Raw genomic sequence first — 18,571 nt, forward strand, 5'->3', positions numbered from 1 at the left:
AGACAGACACTGAGAATTTTACCCATTAGCCACTGCCATGTGGTGATACACAGTATAATAGAAATGGGTTAAATCAAGATGTAAGAGTTAGCCAATAAGAGGCTAGAGCTAATGAGTCAAGCAGTGATTTAATTAATACAATTTCTATGTGGTTATTTCAGGGTTAAGCTAGCTGGGCAGCCGGATGAACAAGCGGGCCCTCTCCTTACAACAACATTCCCTGGAGCAGCCTCTCAGAGCATCTGGCTCAGGGGACAGAGAGTGCATTTCCGACTGGGTTCCCCTCTTCCCGTGAGTGTTCCCTGGGAAGTGTAGAGGTACAGACAGGCACGAGGCCATGGGATGGGAGCTTTGCCGGCACAGGAGTAGGGTACCACCCTGAGATGGTACCCTGCTGGAGTCTCCAAGAGGCTGGCTGGTTCCCTTGCACGCTGGAGGTTGCAGGGTCCTGATGCCTAAAGTGAATGTCACCTTGTGCCTATAGCTAATGGCTTTCACACAGGACAGTTATAAGTGGCTACTAAATGCCTCGTTCTGCTTCTCTGGCTTTCCCTGGCACTAGGAGGTTTTTCAGCCCTGGACTTCAGAGCTGTGGCCTGAATGTCTGGTGAAGATGGCTTCATTCTTTCTGGGGTGGGAGGAGTGGTGGCAGGTGTGAGGAGAGGGAGGGAGCTTTGTTAACACAGGATAATTGGCTGGATGTTGTGGTGCTGTAATAGGCCGGTCAGCCCTGAGATAATCACACAGAAACTGTACTAATTAAATTACTGCTTGGCCCATTAGCTCTAGCTTCTTATTGGCTAACTGTTGCATATTACTTAACCAATTTCTATTAATCTGTGTATCACCATGAGGCTGTGGCTTACTGGGTAAAGTTCCGGGGCATTTGTCTCTGGTGGGGCTACATGGCTTCTCTTTCTCTGCCCCCCTTTCTTCCAGCATTCAGTTTAGTTTTCCCTGCCTATCTAGTTCTGCCCTATCTCAGACCAAAGGCAGTTTCTTTACTAACCAATGGTATTCACAGCATATAGAGGGGAATCCACATCATTGTGGTATACACCTTTAACCCCAGCAGTCTTGGCAAAAGCAGTTGAAGCTCTATGAATTCCATAGTGACTTCCAGAGATAAAGAAACTCTGTCAAAATAAAATAAAATAAAGTAAAAGTACACACACACACACACACACACGTATGTACTAATATATACGTATTAGGATAACCACAATGATTATCTTAAAAAGAACAAAGATGTTTTTCCATGATTTATATTTATTTTAATAAATAAAAACAAGCCCCAAACCAAACCTCTTCAAGTGACCCTTTCCCATGTACAACAGACCTGGAGCCCCACCCCCCCCACCCCCAGGATAGAAAACCCTTCCTCTGCCTTTGCTGCCCCTCCCCTCCCTTCCTGCTCTCACCCTCCCCTCCTCCCCTACCTCTTCCCGCCTCACTCTGCTCATGTAGCCCATGGATTTCCATCTTCAGTGGCTTCTAGGCACTGTGCTGGGGAGAAGGACAGTTGCTGTTGTATTTTTTCTCTTTAGTCATTTGACTTTTGTGGGGGAATCACCCAGCTCTCAGTTAAATCCCCCCCCCCACACCAAGTCTTACTCTTTGTTATAAATGCCCGGCCTTAGGTTGGCTTGTTTCTTGCCAGCTTTTCTTAAATTATTCCGTCTACCTTTGCCTCTGGGCCTTTTCCTTTTCTTACTTCTATGTATCTACTTTCACTTTGACTCCATGGCTGTCCAGGTGCCTGGCCCCTTGTTTTTTCTCATCTTGATCTCTCTTTCTCCCAGATTTCTCCTTCTATTTATTCTCTGTGCCTGCCAGCCCTGCCTATCCTTCCTTCTGTCTTGCTATTGGCCATTCATATCTTTATTAGACCATCAGGAGTTTTAGACAGGCAAAGAATTACAGCTTCACGGAGCTAAACAAATGCAAAATAAAAGAATGCAACACATCTTTGCATCATTAAAATAAATGACCCACAGCATAAACAAATGTAATATATCTTAAAATAACATTCTACAACAAAGGACAAGGTCAGGGGATAAAGCCCCTTCTACTGGGCAGGCCATCCTGACACTTAGAACATAATCTTGGGCAGTTGTCTTGACTGAACAATATAAGGAACCTTCCAGACTGGCTCATTCTCTGGAAAGACTACTGAATCTTGAGATTAAAAATCCAAATGGGTGTTGGGTGGTGGTGGAACATGCCTTTAATCCCAGCATTCTGGAGGCAGAGGCCGGAACATCTCAAGGCCAGAGTGAGTTCCAGGACAACTAGGGCTACAGAGAGAAACCCTGTCTTGAAAAAAAAAAATCCAAAAGTAAAAAAGTCTGAATGGGGATGTCTTGTCTTCACATGGGTGTGAGCCATACAGGGTATCATTAGGTGGGGTTATTTCCTGATGGAGCTGGAGTATACAAAGAGCCAGCTGCTTAGACAAGGGTTCAGATCTCTGAGTTGGATGGAACTCTTGATTTCTGCCGCCAGGCCCTCACCCCACTATGCCACGCAGAGAGCTTTCCACACTAGCCTGAACTGCAGGGCCTGGCCTGTGTGTCGGGCGGAGTCATTGGCCACTTGGGGTCTGGGGCCGACTCCAGCCCTCCGACTCAGCCGACTGCCCAGCAAGTGCTCAGTCTCCACACTGCCCCGTGCTTACCCGTCTACCATCTCCAACCCCAGGCCTGGCTCTGGCTGGAAGAGCTGGACGGTCAGTGCTCAATAAGAAAATTCAGAGCACCGAGTGAAGGTCACTTCTTCTAGGTGAGGGGAGAGACCAACTTCCACAGGGGCTGTGGCCAGGGCCAGGCCCCCAGCCAATGCTGTTCTGTGTGTGGAGGCACAGAACCCCAAGAGATCCATGCGGGCAGAGGCAACATTCATGTGTTCATTGAACCACAGTCAGGAACTTCATGGGTTTCCAGATGGTTCTGAAGTTGCCTCCTTGACATCTTAGCATGAAAATAGTAGAAAGGAGACTAAGCCATATATTCTAAACAAGACAGGTAAGGGCTCCATTGTTGGAACTTAAATTCCAACTGACTTGGGCCAAAGGGAGCTGGCCGTGACTAGGCAGCTTGTGTAGGAACAGTTAACAGCATACACACACACACACACACACACACACACACACACGTATTGAGGGGACTAAAGTTTAGCTGTTGTCCATTCACAATGAGCTTGCTTTCAAAAGATACGTATAAATAGCCTGTCCTTCTCATTGGTGGGCTGAGGGCTGGTGACTTAAGCCAGAAGCTGCTGAGCCTGCTGTTGTCATTTTCAATGCTCTGGGCACTCGGTCTGTAATTAGTGAGCACCCTTGTGGCCACTGTCTTCATCCTGTGCGAACACGGTCTTGTGACAGGGCTGAAGGCCTTCAGTGCTTCCGACGTGGAAGAGCCACGTGGCCACCCGGCGCTAGCAGTAGGCCACAGTAACTCTGGGTTACTGTACAAGGCAGAAAGTTTCATGATGAACAACATGTCTCCACGTGGAGCTGAGGGGAACCCGGATCCAAGGTTGAAGATACAAGGGGCAGACAGTTACAGAAAAGATGCCAAGCCTTACCCCCAGTACTCACGTGAGGAACTCGTTGGAGAGCTACGTGCTTTTAGCAAAAGCAGCCTTCAAGTTTCTGTGAAGCAACCTTGACGATCGCTACCTGAAACCACACATCCGCGGTGCTATTTGTGGCAGAGCTGGCTGGATGCTAATGATGTGTTACTCAGCTGTGAGATTTCCGAAATTACAGTCTGGCTTTGTGGCCTAATCTAGTGCTGATGACAAAGCTGTTGGAAGCACAAGGCCGGGGGCAGAAGAAAACACATCAAGCTTTTAGCAGGTCATGTCAAGGGCCCAGGGCTCATGCACCTTTTGTCCTTCTGTGGTGGTCTCAAACTATTTCAACTAGACAGCACAGGGATGGGACAAAGGTGGCATCTAAGGATCTCCTGGGTGCCAGGCCCTGCACGCACACCAAGCAACAGCCCTCTGACGTTGGTGTGGATGGAGAATGAGTCACTTGCCCCAAGTTATGTCACTTGTGGCTGAGCTAGTATTCCAGTTCACAGACATGTCTACTTCAACACCCTGAGAGCTGATAAGCAGACTCTTCCTGGCCTTGAGAAAGCTGCCACGCAGCCATGTATGTGAAGTCTCATTTTCAGACTCATCCCTTTCCTTACGTGGGGGTGGCACTGACTGGACCCAGAATGCTTTGGGAAGTGAGCATTTTGACTAGCACTTACGGAGATTTTCAGGTCTAAGTCTATTGCTCAGAGGTGTGATCAGTAGGCAGGCAGGCCCAGCTGGAAGTTTGTACAAGTTTGAGCTGGACAGGTGTGTGTAGAGTAGGTGTGTGTAGAGATCAAACAGCAAACCAAATCATTACAGACTTAGTACAGAGACAATGGAAGCTTCCAAATGGGTTGACAGAGGACGATGGGCATTGCAAATGGTTGGTAAACAAGATGACCTCAGGAAAGACCACCAGGGGCTGATCCTGGACAAGCCGCAAGAGAGCTGAGCTCTAGGCACTCTGGACAGGATACTGGGTGGTAGCTGGGGCACTTGTGTGGGAGGGACCAGCGATGTATGATGAAGCTGAAAAAACCTGTTCTGGAGTTGAGCATTGATGATGGGAAAGAATGGATTTGGGCCCAGTGCTGATGAGGGTCAGCTGATGTAGGGAAAAGAGCAGGGTTGGTGGAGGGTGGTCATCTTTGTAGGATTGGTGGAAGGCGGTCATCTTTGTAGGGTTGGTGGAGGGTGGTCATCTTTGTAGGGTTGGTGGAGGGCAGTCATCTTTGTCGGGCTAGTGGAACGTGGTCATCTTTGTAGGTCTGGTAGAGGGTGGTCATCTTTGTAGGGCTGGTAGAGGGCGGTCATCTTTGTAGGGCTAGTGGAACATGGTCATCTTTTTAGGTCTGGTAGAGGGCGGTCATCTTTGTAGGGCTGGTGGAGGGTGGTCATCTTTACTTTCTATCACAGATAGCTCTGACTGGCATGCATGCTAGGGTATCTCTGTAGAGCTCTGTGAAAGGATTCACTTTCTGTCAGTGGCTACAGAAGCTTAGTCAGCACTGAGAAGCTCTGGGCAAGATGACCATAGAGTTCTGTGCTTTCCTGGGGCTGTGGGTCATCATCTTCCACAGCCATTGCTTCTCCCTGGAGAGAGTCTAACAATAGGGACATATTGGTTATTGGATCAGAGGAGCAAAAAGGTCTATGGCTTGCATCAGTCACTGTCTCTGGAGACACTTCCCCTCAAGATAACAAAGTCAGTGAGTTCTACACAGTGGCTTCAGGGATGTACATGGTGGTCCAGGAAGGATAGTTGTCTCATGGATGATGAAGCAGAAATGGAAGACCAGGCTGAAATGGTAAAAGTAAAAATGCTGCGGATTCCCAAGTGACTGCAGGGGCAGAAACACTGCAGGCCCCCAAGCAGTGGCAGTGGGCAGTGGGTCCTGAGAGCAGCCAGTCCCAGGCAGGGATGGCGCAGTTCCCCAAGTGACTGCAGCGGGCCAGAAGGGGAAGCGAGTCCCACGAGGAGAGACAGACAGATGGGCACGCCATGAGACCATGCTGCAGGTCTCTGAAGGTGGATGGTCCTAGGCAGGGAGCCACATGGCAGGTGAGAGACAGAGACATGGATAGGCACGCCATGCAGAGAGAGGTTGGATGTTTATTTAGTGGTTTATGGAGGGAATGGGATGGGGGTAAGGGAAGAAGAGAGAAACAGAGGGAGAGGCATAGAGAGAAGGAGAAGGGGAGAAGTGGGGAGAATGGAGCAAGGGACTCAGGCTGGAAGCTGAAGATCAGCTTACCTTGGCCGATGCGGGGGAGTGGGCATGACTTGTCTCTTAAAGGGACAGAGTAGACCATTACACAGACCGTTTTGGCCAGCATGAAGTAAAAGCAGGTGGTCTTCAGAAATGATAGAAGAAAGAAGGGTGACCGCTGGTTACCCAGGGAACCAGCTGAAGTAGGCAGGCTCTCTGGCATCTTCCACCATGCTGTATCCTGGGGTAACACAAGTTTTCCTGGCAGAATCTTAGTCCTGTCCTCAGTCCTAACCTGACTTCTCTCATGCCTTTCGATGTCTTTCTCACCCAACTCTCTCCCCATCTACACAGCCAAAGTCCCACATGTGTAGGACAAGAACAGACTGACACATTTTACATGAAGCTCCACTGGTATGACTTCATGTGAGATTTTAAAATGTTCATTTCTATGAATATCCTACAGATATTTCAAACGGAAAAATAAAACAGGTTGTGGAAATTCAAACCAATAGTCAGTCATCTTCTTCTGTTTTCTTTTGAATGTGATAGTGCTTAGCAGCACCTTCCAGAAGACACCAGGCTCTACTTCCGGGGACACCATCCAATTTCAATGGGAAGACATTTCAGTGGCTCGGATAGAGGTCTTTAATAATTTGTGGAGGGAAATGGCAGAAGTGGGCACCCATGGCCGAGCTATCCTGAGCCCCATTCCTGGGAAGGCTTGCCCAGGGAGGCAGGTGAAGGTGGCAGCGGAAGTCTGGTTGCTCAACTTATAAGGAAAGGAGCTCCCAGCCTTGGAGAGGTGGACGAGCTGGTAATTCAGGATGCTCTGACATGGTTCCTGGAACAAAACATCCTTCAGTTGAGACAAATCAAAATATGCAGGTCAAGAAACAATGGGAGACTTAAGGACAGAGAACACGCCAGGATACACTCAGGGGAAGAGCTTTCGCTTTTCATTTGGTAGGGAGGACAGTGGGTATTTTTATTGTGAAAATATTTTTCAATATCTTACACATTTTATGCCAGGCACAAGTGTTGGCATTGCAATTAGAAAGGATAGAAAGGGCATTTCTTTTCTAAAGGGAGAAAGGAGAGACAAGCTTATGGGGTTTGTCGAGAACGTGGGGCTGGAGACCGATCACATGGTATATTCATCAGTTTGAAGCTGGGCTTCTGTGGGAAGTCTGTAACATCTAGGAATCTGAGAAATTTGAGTTTAGATGTGCATATTGGAATACAAATTTAATATTTTATGATGTTTTATTTTAAAAGATCACAAAACACCCTTTCCTGATGTCTACTTTTGAAAGTGTTTTACTTTGTCCTCCTCGGCAGCTAGGATGCTCAGGACTAAACGTGGGGCTTAACTTGTGTTGTCTGCCAACTGCACAGCTAGCTCCTCGTTCCTTTACCCTCACTTTGCCACCCTTGCTCAGATGGTTTTATTCAATATGCTTCGGGATACAAGCCCCCCTAGTCCCTTTGGGGTATGAGACACAGAAACAAATCACCTTATTTGACAGAAATAAGTATATAAAGTCAGTGGGAAAACTCATAGATTGTAATAGGATCCCATGCTTGGTGCATTGGAGTTGAAGCCCAGCCATTAGACTCCTCATCCGGGCTACTTTCAGCATGCCAAGCTAAGTGGTGAATCAGGGTGGTTCTGTGACACCTTGTCTAGGGTGGTGGCAGTTCTACTTTTTGACCAGGAAAAGGTGGGAAGTAGCTTACCATGTGATGTGACCCACTTCTGTTCCTCCACTCCCTGGGAGCACTTTGCTAAGAATCACCAAAGTCATTTGCCAAATGGCTGTTTCCCAATATTAGTTTCAAATGAGGGGTTAGTTCCTCCAAAGATTTGCTGTCCTTATTTCCACTGTGAATTAGTGTTTTCTGTCTTCCAAATCTTTGTGTCCAAATCTTCCTGGAAGTCTTTGAGTCTCTCTCCATGTATTGTTGGGGACTGCAGACAACCAGACCCTAAATTTCTTGTAAACAACTTGTTTTCCTCTGCTCTCAGCAGCCTGCAGCTGCTCTGAGCACGAGACCCTGATGGCAGGAGAGTGGGTTCTGGTGAGTCTGCAGCTGAAAGATCCTGAGCCCTATATAAGCTGCCCCTGAGCACAGTAAAGTTGGCATTCTTGTATCAAGGATGACCAGTGTCTCTGTCTGTCTGTGTTCCTATGTTTTTAAGTCTCCAGCTTAGTTCCCAGCTAGGTACTATCCCTTAGTGCAGGCGCTACAATGTATCCCTAGGAGGAAGCCTCATCCATCTCCCCAATGGCTAGGAATCCTGTTTCAGTGGTTCCTCCACTGCCCTCTCAGGGTGTCACACATAGGCAACTCAAGCCACAGGAATGGATTCTTCTAGGTTCTGGAAGTTGAAGTCCAAGAAGACTATCCGGCTGGGTTAGTTCCTTCTGAGGGCTGAGAGGAGAATTGGCTCCAGGTCACATTAGCTTGTAAACAGCTCTCTGTGTCTTCACAGAACATTCCCTGTGTGGTGTTTGTGTCTACATCCCTTCCCTCTTTCTTTACCAAGATACCAATAAGCTTGGATAAGGGCTGGCATGAGCCCTGCATGGAGGAACCATCTGTTTGATTTCCATGTTGGGCAGATATCTGTCGGGGTTCAGCCTCGACGGGTTTGTACTTTCCAGGGTAGGAAAGTGTGGATCAGAAATGCTAGGCAGAATAAACAGAGAAACAAAAGAGATACAGAGACATAGGATAGTACCAGGAGGGCAATCCTGTGAACACTGAGTGTGCCTGTGTTGATTTCTTATGATCTTTAAATACCCCAATCCACAAGCGGGGAAGAAAGCAAAAGACTTTTTAAATAGTGATACAAGGAATAATGTGATTACCATCTTAATACCCAAAACACCAACTAGCTACACCCTAGGTCAAGATATCCTGTTAGTAGCCACAACTTTAAATCAAATCTCCTGTCAATAGCCTTGAAGGAGCAAGACTAGGCCTGAACTCTCCAAATTTTAGTCAAGGTGGAAAGGATCCACTTCTGTGGGCGCCCACAAAGGGCCACCCTAATAATCTCAGGGAATTGGGCCAAAGATCCTTAATCCAAATCCAGTCATACTCTGAAGTACTGAAAAAGTTTTAGACTTCAACTCGGAAGTACTAACCGGGGAGATGGAGGACGACAGCCCCACAACGTTCTCCTTGTTTGGCTTTGCTGGCTGCTGGCCAGACCTCCAGGTCATACAAACCCCAAACAATCCCAGTTGCCACACCCAGCGCGAATCCTGGGTAGCTTTCTCCATCTGTCTGTATTTGATTCCTACGAAAATACATCCTAGCTGACTGGACTTACACAGATTGCAAGACTTTGCAAGGGGATTGTCCTAAACTTGCTCTATTCCAGACCACATGATGTGGTGATACCTTGTTTACACAAATAAAGCTTGTTTGAAGATCAGAAGGCAGAATAGCTACTAGCTAACCATAGAGGTCGGGAGGTCTGTATAGACAGACAGGAAGTGAAATGGCTGCGCGGAGAGAGGAAGTGATAAGGCAGGAAGAAACAGGAACTTAGTCTCTTTTTGGCTGGGAAGTTGAGAGGTAAGGTGACTATATTTGTACAAACAAGATATCATCACAAGCTGATGGGTCACAAGTTTTGTTCAGGACCAGCTTGGGGCCTCCTCCACACAATAGCATCTTGGGAAGCTCAGTTTAATGCAGGTCCAGCAGGTCTAGACAGGGTGGTGTTGCTCAGTTTGTAAGGCCTAGTAGTTCAGTTTCACCTTTTCTATCTGTGGCTTCCTGGACAAGGCACAAAAATGTTGCAGGCAATCCCAGGTACCTATCAGGTACCAGCCGCCCTGGAAGAGTCACCAACATGGCAACCAGTGGGTCCACATTCCAAACTTTAATCGACACAGACCTGAAGGAGCCATCACTCTTGTCTTCCAGGCAGTAAGAAGGCACCCTTCCTCAGCCTCGGTGACTCAAAGGTTGGGGTCCTCATGGGCGGAGTAGGATTGACTCCCATCGACTTGTGAGGGAGTTGACTTAAGTCCACAAGAGACATGGCTGCAAACTCAAGGCTTTCGCGCCAAGTCTCTCGCTCAAGTGTTCACGTCCTGTAAGCTCAGACTTTGGATACCATGTCCTTCTACAATAAGTCTCCTCCCGTGGTGATGCCAGTCACATTTAAAATGTACATTCTCATTGACTCAAACATTAATTTCATTCCTAAGAATTTATTCTTTTGCGATAGAGAGATACACCAGTACTTGGAAGGCAGATCTCTTGTGAGTTCGAGGCCAGCTTCGTCCACAGAGTGACTACCAGGTCAGCCAGGACACATAGTAAGACACGTCTCAAAAAGAGAAATGTACAAATTATCTTTGTTCCTGCTCATCTTTTCTCTGTGCCCTGCAGCACCCCCTCTCTTCTCTCTGTTGGAGGATCGCTTTGCGTTTTATTTTCCCAGAAAATGCTATTCCCTTTTGGTCCATGGACCTCACTGCTTTCTCTTTCTTGATCTCTTTTGTTGGTTCTGCCTCATCTCTGTTGCCTCTTCATGCCAGAGAGTCCCCAGGCTTAGTTCCTGACCTCTTCCCTGTCCACTCACGACAGAAGCCACCTCAATTGCTATAGGAGGTACTTTACCTGATGCTGTGACCTGATACTTGTGGAAAAGCAATTGAAGGGGGCTGGAAAGATGGCTCAGCAGCTGAGAGTATGTATTGCTCTTGTAGGGACCAGAGTTTGGTATCCAGCGTCCACACTGGGTGACTCTCAACCACCTGTGTGTAACTCCAGCTCCAGGGAATTCAACAACCCTCTCTGGCTTCTGAGGGCATCTGCACTCTCTCTCTCTCTCTCTCTCTCTCTCTCTCTCTCTCTCTCTCTCTCTCTCTCACACACACACACACACACACACACTAAATCTTTAGAATTTATTTAAATATTTTAATATAATTTTTTAAATATAAAAGTATTTTAAAAAGGAAGCAATTTAAGAAGGTGAGGCTCCTTCTGAGGGGACGGTCTATGCTGGCGGGGGAGGTGTGGTGGTCAGTGCATTGCAGTAGCTGGAGTTTGTGGTAGCTGCTTGCTCACATTCCAGGGTACCAGGAGGCAGAGACTGACTGGCAGTCCCATTTACAGGAATCTCTCAATCCTGGCAATTCCAGAGGGGAACTGCTCAGTGGCTGCTCCTCCATCCCTCTGGGCTGAGGCCCAGATCTCTTTACAATGTATAGGAGTTTACTGAGACACAATACCATCATACACTGAGGGGACACCTATATGCTGTCACTAATTATATTGATCATATCTTTAAATTGTGATATAACTTTATGCATGGGGAAGTCATAGGCCGACAGGGTGTTGAGGGAGCATCCTTACTACCTCTGTTTAGCTAAAGCTACAAAGCCTCAAACTGCCTTCTAAACATCTGTGTTTGTACCTTGTTTGAGACAAGCGACCCTCAGCATCAATCAGAGAAGCCTCACTCTGTGGCGAACAGCGGTGAATGCAGAGATGCATGACTGCTCTAGATGCTGAGAATAAGTGACAGTTGAGCACTAAGCCCTAAAGAGGACATCTGCAGCATCCCTCAGCAATACCGCAGAAGAGGAGGTCAGACACATGGGAAGCTAAAAGATCCGGAGAAGGGTTGCAAACGCTCTCTTCTAAGCAGGACACGGGCATCACGACCCCACAGCAGCTGTAGTTGTGAGCTTAGCACCTGCCCAAGGCTGTCAACAATCACGGATGGGGGAGTGGCTAAGGGCCCTACCTTTTCTGCTGAACTATTTGCTGTTGATAGTCCTTGGAGAGGAAGAGTCATTGTCTCCAGCTGTGTACTTTCTTCTGAGCCCTGCAGACTCCTGTGGATAGCTCTAAACCATTGTCTCCAGACACAGACAGCCCTTGTTACCCTCAGCCATAAAGAGACACGTGAGAAACATTTCTGTAGGGAAGTGGGTGGGGAGAGGGGAGGATGGTCAGGGCGAGGAGGCAGTTAAGAGAGGGTGGGGTGTGAGGCATGCATAATACACAGGTATGAAGCTGTCAGAGGACAAGCTCAATTAATAAGAGTATTTACTTGGCTCCCAGTGTCAGAAGTTCAGCCCACGGTCAATCCGCCCCATTGTTTCTGGCCTGTGGAAGGCGGGAGATCATGGCGTTAGGGCACAGTGGGGCACATCTAGTTATCTCATGCCCACCAGGAAGCAGAGGGCAATGCCTCCCCATGGGCTTAGTTTGTGGGCCACTCGCTGTCTGGACCCCTGCCTTTTAGATGGTGCTGGCCACATTCAGGTTGACCTTCTTATTTTTTAATTTTTATTTTTAGAGACAGGGTTTCTCTGTGTAGCTTTGAAGCCTGTCTTGAAACTCACCGTTGACCAGGCTGGCCTTGAACTCACAGAGATCCACCTGCCTCTGCCCCCAGAGTGCTAGGATTAAAGGCATGCGCCACCACTGCTCGGCTCAGGTTGACTTCTTGCATAGCAGGGAATTCCATAAGCCAAGTGTCTCTGAGAATCCACCCCCCCCCAAACACACACAAAATCACCCAGAATATGCTTTACTGATCCTGGTATATCTCAATCCAACCAAGGTGGAAATTAGGAGTGCGCATCCCAAACCCACTCCTGTCATCTTGAGAACACTTTAAATCAGACTTAGTCTCCAAATTAAGACATGGACATAGTCCTGTCTATTATTACAGTGCTCTACCGCACACACACCTGAAATGCACTGACTCTGTCTTCAGAGTCGCACAGTTTCTGTACGGCTCAAAGGCCTGTGTAAAAACTTCCTCACCCAAGGCCGATTCCTAGCTATGAATCCTTGACACAAGCATTCTCATCCCAAATGAAAAGAATAGGAAAATGCAAAGAACTGTACCAAAGCAGGCAAAAACAAACAAAAGAAAAACAAGACAAAAAAACCAAACCCAGTAGGGCAAACATTACATCTCGTAGTTCCATGCCCACCACCTAAAGCATGTTCTGGCCTAGATGCTTCTGTCATGACTATGACCATTCCCTCATGACCTCTCTCCCCTCATGGCCTCCTTGGAGCTGTTTCACGGAGCAGATGCCTCTACTGGCCTGGCTTCTCCACTGCCTGTGCGGCTTGTTCTCCAGGCTTCACATGTCACCTTCCAGGGAACGGTCTGCAGGTTCTGGCTGCCGTGTGAGAAGCCTCCGTGTCCTGGGAACTCTTGCATTCTACTTGCCTGAAAAAGCCAGCATCGTTCATCTTGAAGAAACAATTTCCTAAGTGTGTGGGTATCAGCTCCCCAAGGAATTTGCACATTTACACCACGGAAGCTGCACACGTGGGTGTTCTCCTTTTATGGCTTCTGTGACAAAGTACCAGAGAGGACAACTGAACGGAGAGTTACTCTGGCTGTTTCACAAGTTTCAGACCACTGTCACCTCATTCTTTTCCTGCCGAGCCTGCGTGTACTGAGACGGAACATCCCGCGGAGTGTACAGTAGAGCACAGTGGCTGGCTTTAGGAGGAGAGGAGACAGGGAGGACAGAGCAGAGGCCAGGGGGAAGAGTAATGCAAAGGGATGAGACGGGAAGGGAGGCAGACAGATATCTGGGCAGAACCCTTTAGACACGTGACCCCAGAGACCACTCCACTGAGTATGTCACCTGTTAAAAACAATGATATCAGGAAATTTAAAGGTAAATGCATGTGACTGGAAAAAAAAAATCCTGCGTGAGGTACCCCAGACCCAGCAAAACATTGTATGAACTCATTGATAACTGGATGTTAGCTGTAAAGGATAACCATGCTATAACCCACAGACCCTAGGTAACAAGAACGGCCCAAGAGGGATGCATGGATCTTCCTGGAAAGAGGAAAGAGAGATCTCCTGGCGGGGGGGGGATGAGGGTGGAGGGCATGGGGACTTGAGGGACTGGGTTGGGGGTGGGTGGCGGGCAGTGCTGGAAGGGATGACCAGAAAGGGGGGCTGTACAGACTCAGGTAGAAGCTGGTGCAGGGGAACTTCCAGGAGTCTGCAAGGACGGCCCAGCTAAGACTCCTGGTGCAGGGGAAGCACAGCCTGAATCAGCCTTTCTGTGATTAGATTGGCGACAACCCCAGCTGTCATCAGAGAGAACTCATCCAGTGACTGACAGGGGCAGTTTTAGAGACCCACAACCAAACGTGGATGCACCCGGGGAATCCCTGCTGAGGTGAAGGAAGAGGGACTGTAGCAAATGGGGGTCAGGAACATTGCAGGAAAACCCACAGAAACCACTAGCTTGGCTCATGGGAACTCAGAGTCTGAACCAACAACCAGGGAGCCTCCATGGGACTGACCTAGATCCTCTGCAAATGTGTGACGGTTGTGTAGCTTGCTCTGTATGTGGGAGCAGGGGCTGTCCCTGGTGCTCTGGCTGGCTCTTGGGAACCTGTTCCTCACGTTGGATTGCCTTGCCCAGCCTGAATACAGGGAGGTGTTTGGTCTTCCGGCAGCTTGATATGCTACGCTTTGCTGATGCCCATAGGCGGCCTGCCCATTTCTGAGTGATTATGGAGAAGGGGTGGATTGGGGAGAGATGTAGAAGGGAAGAGGCTGAGAGAGAGTGGGAGGGAATGAGGGGAAGCTGTGGTCAGAATCTAAATAAACAAATTTAAAGAAGCAACTAGTTAAAACAAAAAAGTCACACTGGACAAGTGTATTTTACAACCCTCTTCCCCACAGCGGCGTCTCTTCTCTCTGCTCTCTCAGGTAACAAGGAGCTGGCTAACGTGATGCTGTGATCTCAAACAATCTCAAACGTAAGAGGGCAGACTCCTATGAAGGACTCTGACTCTGAAAAATAAAAACACAAGCATGCTGAGGACACAGCATCAGTACTTGTTCAGCGAGTACCAGGCCCAGGGCCACCTCCAGCACCAATATATATATATATACACACACACACACACATGTGCAAGGGACTTCCGGAAGCCTGGACATAGGATGTTTATTGCCTTGATAGTGTATTATGTACACACTGTACACCTGACTCAGATTATATTCGTAAATGTGTGTGAGATGTTTGGTGCATGAGTTGAGCTTCTGCCCACGCTATAATTTCTAATTTTCTGGTCACACAACAACCTCCTGTGTTGACTATCACACTTACATAAATGATCCCTAGTAAGGAAATCAAGTAACCGCTTTTGACAGCGCCCTGTGCACAGGTCAAGCTAGCCTCAAACGACTGCCTCTTTACTCTGGAGACTACGGACAGGAGCCATCATCCCTGGCAGACGTCCACGGCTTCACCTTGTGGAGCTGTCATGTGAGCAAGCCAGGACTCACCGTGGTTATTTCTGTTACTGTAACTTCTTTCAGTGTGGCCTGGCTATTCTCGGCAGCAGCTCCCCAGGCAGAAGCCCATGTACGCTCATCTATGTATACGACTCCATTCCCAGGCAGCTAGCCTTTCAAACAAGGATGTGGAGGTGGGCGACAGGCACAGCTGCCTAATACAAACGTCCCATCCCTGACCTGTGTGGGTCAAAACGGCAAATTCTGTCGCGCAGACTTTCCCACCAGTTAAAGTAATACGTAGAACTTACGTAAAAATCTACTGGTAACCAGCTATAGTTTTTCCTATCAAACTTGTACTTTAGTTTATAATAAAAAACCTGCTGTTATCATACGTGTATATATGATGTGTGGATGGGCACACGTGCCATAGTATGTGTGTGGAGGTTGGAGGACCGCTTTGTGGAGATGGCTCTCTATCGTCACCTTTCTGTGGGTTCTGAGGAGCTGGATTCAGACCGGCAGACTCACATGGTAAGTACCATCCCTCACCGCGCATCTCTCCAGCCCCAATGTGTCATCTGATCCAGAAATGTACGTTCTCTATGAGCTCTATGAAACGTCTCATCAGCCAACGGGAATCTCCTTACCCTTCTCCACTGTCCCTTGTCCTCTCTGGCTTTTCCTCAGCTATCTTGGGCTGTCCATCAGAGAGAAGGCTCCTTTCTCTCCTGCTGAATAATGAGGGCTGGCCACCATCCAAACTTAATCTTATCTTCCAGGTATTTTCTAGACTTTTATTTATCTTATCACAGGATGACCAGAATTTTATGACTAATAAATGCAGCTCCGTGACAAAAACCCCTTGACCCACCTGCAATGATGTTTGATGAGGCCTATTACAACACAGGGCTAGGATGTCAGCCTGCGGGTATTACCGTGCCCTCCACCGTCACATCCGGCATGCTCCGTGGTTATCGGTGCTCAAGAGCCGCCACATCATAGCTGTTGTTCCTTAAATGGGTCGTGGAAAAGACGGTTTCTCTAACCCTTCAAGTAAGACACCCATTCTTGTAAGCCGTGTAGAAAGTTCCTTCTCCTTGTGGCCATGGCACAGCCTGAGGAGGGGCCGACTCGTCCTCTGGGGCCCCTGGGCAGAGCAGGGGCAGGGCCAGCACACCTGCGATGTGACCCGTCCCCATGACTCTGCCCTGTGCTCGCGACAAAGTGGGGCATGAGGGTGGGATGTACCAACATGGCTACCTGGGCATCTCTGGGAGAGACGACTGCCTCAAAAGCAAGTCATGAGATGGTAAGACAGCTCTGACAAAGACAAATGGAGACTCATGAGCCTCCTGTTTCTTGGCAGCCACGGCACAGCTCGGGGCTAGCCCAGACTCAAGTGCCTCTGCTAGCATTCACCAAGTCCTCTGGAAGCATAAGCTCCTAGCTCCACCTTTTGAAATTAAGGCAGAGAACTGGTGTTAGGATTTCCAGACACTCAAGCACAGCTTCGACAACCATCCCATCCCATCCACCTTACTGCACCCGTTCCCTTCTTTACTGTTTTAGAGAAAGTGTTGATAATGCTATTTTACCCCTAAGCACTCTGCCCTTTTGTAGGATTACCAAACAACAAATATCCAGTGTTTATTACCAGAAAATCAGTAAGGTTATTTTTAATACAGTTGGGGTACAGGATGTTTAATTACAGCAGGGCAGTGGTTCCAGTTAAATTAAAAACCTTTATTTTTTTCCAAATATAAAATTACTAAATTAAAGTCTTAAAAGAAAATATAACATGGTGAAAACTTTAAATTATCCCCCAACTCGCCACAGGATTTAGGGTTTACCAACCGCATACTCGACCATTTTGGCAAAAGGATGAAAACTTTTTTTTAACAGTTTATAAACCTACCATAGCAAAGACTGTATACATCTCCATATTGCACGTCTTATGTACAAGGATAAAACAGTAAAGTACAATGTGTTTGCATATACCGAGAATAGCGCGGATGGGTCACAGATGAACACCGTGGAAGCAGATCTATTAAAAATGTAGAAATGTAACATGTGTGTGAACACAGCGAGGAGGCTGTATTAACAAACCGTCTGTACACTGGGTGTCAGCGTTTAGCGTAGCCTGCTTGTTAGCACGGGCTCGGGCTCACGAACAGCTTCGTCAGCTCTCACGGTTCCAACACAAGGCAGGAACATAAAGGTTCCAGGTCTCCTCGTTCACTAGTACAAAAGTTACAATCGCCAGTCCCCTTCTGTCATCAAAAACTACACACAAAAATAGTTCTTGTACTCAACCTGAATGTGCCACAGGAAAAAAATATTTTCAAGATTTTTCCAGCTTAGTTCCCAGACTCAGTTTCAGTTTCAGTGCTGCTGCATCCGCTAGGGACGCTCCTAGAACACCTCTCCTTTAGGTCATTTAATACCACACTGTAAAAAGGATATAGTTGAGGGGAAGCTTAAGAGCGCCCACTTCACACTCCTGTTAAGACATGAGGAAAACTAAATATTGCCAGTGAGACTTAAAAAAATATGTGTGCCTTCCCCCGACTCCGATAAAATCTGCTACAGAATACCACAGTCCAGGCTCCCTCTCTCTCCGGGTCCCCATGGCTTCCTCCTGTGCTCGGCCATGCCAGTGATCGGCTCTGGAAGTCATCCTGAGTTTGTACATGACCACGCATGTCCCCACACGTGGTTCATGAGGTAAAATCACACGATCGAGGACGAGCTGGTCAGCCCCTGAACCACCGTGCTCGTGGGTGTCCCGCTGATGGCATTGAAGATGTGCAGTGAGTTTGGCAGGACGCTCGTCTTCTCCTCCAGCGGGCAAATCTTGAGGCATAGAAAGACAAGGTCATCAAAGTGCAGTGCTCCGGCAGCCATTCCGTGCTGAGGTCACACACACAGCTCGCCCCCCGGCTGCCACTCTGCACAGTGGGGCACACAGCTGGGCCTGGGCATTGCCAGTTTGCACAGATGGGTTTAGCTTATCTAATAAACGGCCACCTTCAGATTGGAATGGTAACGGGAAAATCAGAAAGAAGGTGCTCTGTTTCCTTACAAGCTAACGAATGGGAGTCTTCTAGGCTCATCAGGTCTCAAGTCACTTGTGGTCTACCTTTCAACTCCACTAAGACATGAACTAGTTCTGACCCTTGGTGGGGGGGACCCTCTGCAACTGAGTTTGGAACATCTATGTTTCTCAGGTCTTACAGACTTAAGAGCCTCTACATGGCAAACAAGACCAGAAAAGGATCTGGGTGTAGGATTTCTCTCTAGCTGCGTGGAGGCTTAGAGAGCCACGCAGATGCTTCTCTGGCAAACACCAAAGCCACCACGCCAGGCCACAGCTCTTCCTATGCCGAGTTAAAGGGTCTAGTCTTCACAGATGCCGAGACAATGGGGAGTTTAAGGGTCAGTAGACAGCAAACCACTGCGGTTACTATCTGCTCAACCTAGAAGCTTAACAGAT

General features: G+C 48.0%; 1 protein-coding gene across 18 annotated transcripts in view; it reads right to left on the reverse strand.

Annotated features, from left to right (window-relative positions):
* Window positions 1-16,800: 16,800 nt before the first annotated feature.
* The window catches only part of Dock9 (dedicator of cytokinesis 9), a 253,384-nt gene continuing 251,613 nt past the window's right edge, over window positions 16,801-18,571 (reverse strand). For all 18 annotated transcript variants that reach the window (XM_087912328.1, XM_087912327.1, XM_087912321.1 and 15 more), the window contains one exon: window positions 16,801-17,931. In XM_087912328.1, the coding sequence (XP_087768454.1) occupies window positions 17,809-17,931 (123 nt within the window). In that variant the 3' untranslated portion in view covers window positions 16,801-17,808. The remainder of the gene's footprint in view (window positions 17,932-18,571) is intronic.

Source organism: Myodes glareolus, chromosome 12 (genome assembly GCF_982192425.1).
Source record: "Myodes glareolus chromosome 12, mMyoGla1.1, whole genome shotgun sequence".
NCBI lineage: Eukaryota > Metazoa > Chordata > Mammalia > Rodentia > Cricetidae > Myodes > Myodes glareolus.